At 46.9% G+C, this 3,733-nt stretch overlaps 1 protein-coding gene across 1 annotated transcript in view; it reads right to left on the bottom strand.

Annotated features, from left to right (window-relative positions):
• Positions 1-1,124: 1,124 nt before the first annotated feature.
• The window catches only part of CACNG3 (calcium voltage-gated channel auxiliary subunit gamma 3), a 162,551-nt gene continuing 159,942 nt past the window's right edge, over positions 1,125-3,733 (bottom strand). Inside the window, exon 4 of the mRNA XM_007951797.2 lies at positions 1,125-1,636. Within this exon, the coding sequence (XP_007949988.1) occupies positions 1,125-1,636 (512 nt within the window). The remainder of the gene's footprint in view (positions 1,637-3,733) is intronic.

The following is a 3,733-nucleotide window of genomic DNA, read 5'->3' as shown; positions in this document are numbered from 1 at the left end:
ATAAAACCAAACCAAACTCAATCCCCATTGGGTTCTGAGATGGTAAATCTTTATAGAAGTAGATTGCCCATCTTTCTTTCACAGAGCAGCTGGTGGGTTTGAACTGCCAACCTTCTGGTTAGCAGTCAGAAGCCTTAGGCATTATGCCACCAGAGCTCTCTCTCTCTCTATATATGAAGTGTACACACTTATACACACATAGTTTACAGTGTGCTAATCCTTTTACATGTGATATTTATTTAAACTTCACAACTCTGTGGAGGTGAGTATCACTATCATGTTCCATTTTATAGATAAGGAGGCTGAGGCTTATAGGTTAGGTGACTTGCCAAGCCCCAGGGCTACTGAGTGCCACAGCCAGATTCTGGACACCAGCTGGCCTCCAGGGATTCGGGTGGAGGAACATACTGACTCTGACCTTTGTGAGGAGCACATTGCTGGTCCCACTAGGAACCCCTCCTACTGGCAGAGTGTGGCCAAGCCAAGCTTCATTTCCAGGAGAGAGATGAGTCAGTTCAATGGCAAGGGAGTGAGTCTGTGTGTGAAATACCTGGAAGAAACCAAACACGCCCAGCTCAGTTGGTTACAACAAGGCAAAACCTTTAATAACATAAGTGCTTATTACATTAGCTGCTTTGGGGCTCTGACATCTTTGATTTCTGGTCATGTTTTTCTAACATGTAAAGATGGATGCCTCCCTCAGGGCCACCTGGGTGGTCGGTTTCCTGAGGATCTGTGTAGGTGGACTATGGGGACAACTATGACTCACCTGATGGGGATTCAGAAATCCCTCCCCTGGCCACCACCCATGACTCCTCCAAGCCGTCTTCCAAGGAGGGAAGAATGTGGACGTCCTCCCAGTAAAGAAGGAAGAAAAGAAAACGTGGTGCAGATACACAGAGAGAGGAATGACATTGTGGGGTGGGCTTGAAGAGTTAGAGAGGAATGGAGGGGCTAGGGCTTAGAGGGTGGGGGGCAAAGAGTGGGAGAAGGATGAGTCCATTTGGTTTCATTCTTTATAAAAAGTAATACCATCACTAGGACCATGCCATGCAACCTCAGAGACATCTCTGTACACTTCCGCCAAGGTTGTGCTGGGCACGGGGCAGAGATCAGAGGTCAGTTCAGACGGGCGTGGTGCGCCTGTTGGCCGGATTATTCTGCAGCGACTCTTTGAACTCTTTGGGAGTGGAGTTGTGGAACTGTAGGAAAGCATGGTCCCGGTCGGAATTGAGGAGGGTCCCCATGGTGATCTTGGAGGGGTCCCGGGAGAGGGTGAACATTGAGATGTCGGTGGAAGGGATGGTGTGGAAGCCTTTGCTGATGGGGGACAGGTCTCGGGACCTGGGTTCTGTGGAGCGGGAGCTTGACCGCCTCCGGAATCGATACCTATAGGGTGGAAGGCGGGCAAAAGTAGATTTCTTCAGGAGCTCTGAGTGGGATCTGGCACGCAACTGCTGATGTTTTTCAATATAGATGTGCACAGCAACCACTCCCACAATCTCCGCAATGATGAAAGAGAAGGCTCCAAAATAGAAGGACCAGCCATAGGAGTAGCTTTTTTTTGAGTCTCGCTGCCCAGGGTCTCCAGCATTAGCTGATATATAAACTATGATGCCGATGATGTTGCTTAACCCTAAGGGAACAGAAAAGAAGAACATATTGTTTATAAGCTTCAGAGGTGACTGTCACTTTCAGTCTTCAAATATTTATAGAAAATGGGAGGAAATGGGGAGAGAGGAGAATGGATCATGGCTGGGAAATCCAGTCCAGAGCTCTTCCTGCATAGTCCGCCTCTTGGGAAATGAAGACTTCAGCTATTCAGTCTCAGACAGTGTGCGTTCAGCTAGAGAATACTTCCTCCTCTTACGGTAAATGCAGCCAGAACACAGGATGCATTCATTTTCCCTAAGAAGTAATTAATTCCTTCAACATTTAATCTTTGGCTCCAAGTCTTGGGGATAGTAAACTCAACAAGACACAGGTCCTTGCCCTTGAGGTCCTCACCATTAGTAGGAGAAACTGACATGTACATGCAATTATAGCAAAATGCGGTGAGGGTTCTGTCGGCAAAAGGGGAGGAAAGACTAAGTCACCTTGCTTTATAGATGAGAGGACATTTGAACTGAGTCCTGAAAACTGAGTAAGGATGATCCAGGATGTGAGAGGCTATGAAGAGTCAGAGTGGGAATTAAGAATCTTGTACTAGGATTCTAGCTTGGATGATTGGGGAGTTGGTGGCATCTTGAAATGAAAGAAGAAGAGGTAGCAGAGAGACAAGTGTGGGTACATTGAGCTGATGGAAAGTCCAATGCAGCTGCCCAGTGGATGTATATGGGTCTGGACCTGCAGTTCGAGGAACTAATGAATCCATGGGGAAGGGACGGTGGCCTATTAAGTCTTTTTTTTTTTTTTTTTTATCTGCACAGGATAAGATATTGCTTTAAATCAGTTATTGTTTCAGAGTTAGGAATTGGGGAAAACAGAGCTGTTGTTCCCAGTGGTCAAGGGCTGCATACTTACCTTTCCCAAGCCAACAGAATTGTTGTTGTTGTTATTATGTGCCATCGAGTCAGACCTGACTCATAGTGACCCCTCCTTGGGTTTCCGAGACAGTATCGCTACGGAAGAAGATTGCCCAACCTTCCTTCCAAGGAGTGGCTGGTGGGTTTGAACCACCAACCTTCTGGTTAGCAGTCAAGTGCCTTGGCTGGTAGCAGAATAGTATTGGAAATAGTTGGTTAGCAAACTGGAGAGAAATTGATTCCCTGGAGAATGGTAACAAAGAACTAAAGAACCTGCAGGCCTAGGAGTGGTGCTCATCTATGGTCACTTTTCTCACATTATTGCTCCAAAGGGGAAAAATGTCCCTGTAGGTCCCTTTGCTCCAAGAGTCTCAGCAAGAGCTTTGTGCCAACAATGACTCATGGACGTTGATATACCAGCTGACATAGCCTTGACTCCAAATTTAGGCCCCCTGTTTTGTTTGTTTGTGAGGTGCCATCACCCTGGTTCCAACCAATAGCGACCCTACGTACAACAGAATAAAACACTACCTGGTCCTGTGCTATCCTCACAATCATTGCTATGTTTGAACCTATTGTTGCAGCCACTGTGTCAATCCATCTTGTTGACGGTCTTCTTTCACGCTGACTCTCTACCAAGTGGGGTAGTTAAGGTTATATGTCAACTTGGCTGGGCCTAGTTTTGAGGGCCTGGACAGCTAGTGGTAGTTATTCCCCAAGAAAAACTGGCAGTCAACTCCATGGTGGAATCTGCCATGAGCAGCTGAGTAGCTGCTTTAGGGATGTGATGTGCTTCCCGTATCTAAGGAGAAGCTTTGGGAATGGTCTCCAACTTTTGGCACACTTGAATCCTGCATGTAGCTGAGTCTTTATTCAGCAGCCTGCCATGTTGTCTGCCGATCTGGGCACTCTTAATGGACTTGATTCAATGGCTTGCTGTGTGGTTTGATGATAACAGGACTGACTTTTTACTTGTCACCCTTGGGTTTATCAGCCTCAGCAGCCAGTAGCTGCCTGAGTGAAAAAAGCCTCCAGCTTCACTGGGCCAGGAGCAAAAGGCAGAGCTGAAGCTCAAGGTCAAGGGGCTATCATCCAGCCCCTAGAGCCTGGCATTTTGAACTCGGATCTCTATCCTCCTAAACTGTAAAAGAATAAACTCCTGTTTGTTAAAGCCATCCCATTTGTGGTATTTCCTGTTAGAGCAGCAT

This window comes from Orycteropus afer, unplaced genomic scaffold (assembly GCF_000298275.1).
Source record: "Orycteropus afer afer isolate SDZICR_OR568_19922 unplaced genomic scaffold, OryAfe1.0 scaffold00312, whole genome shotgun sequence".
Taxonomy (NCBI): Eukaryota; Metazoa; Chordata; class Mammalia; order Tubulidentata; family Orycteropodidae; genus Orycteropus; species Orycteropus afer.
Note: the sequence above shows the minus strand (reverse complement) of the source record. Positions and strands in the feature narration are given on the sequence as shown.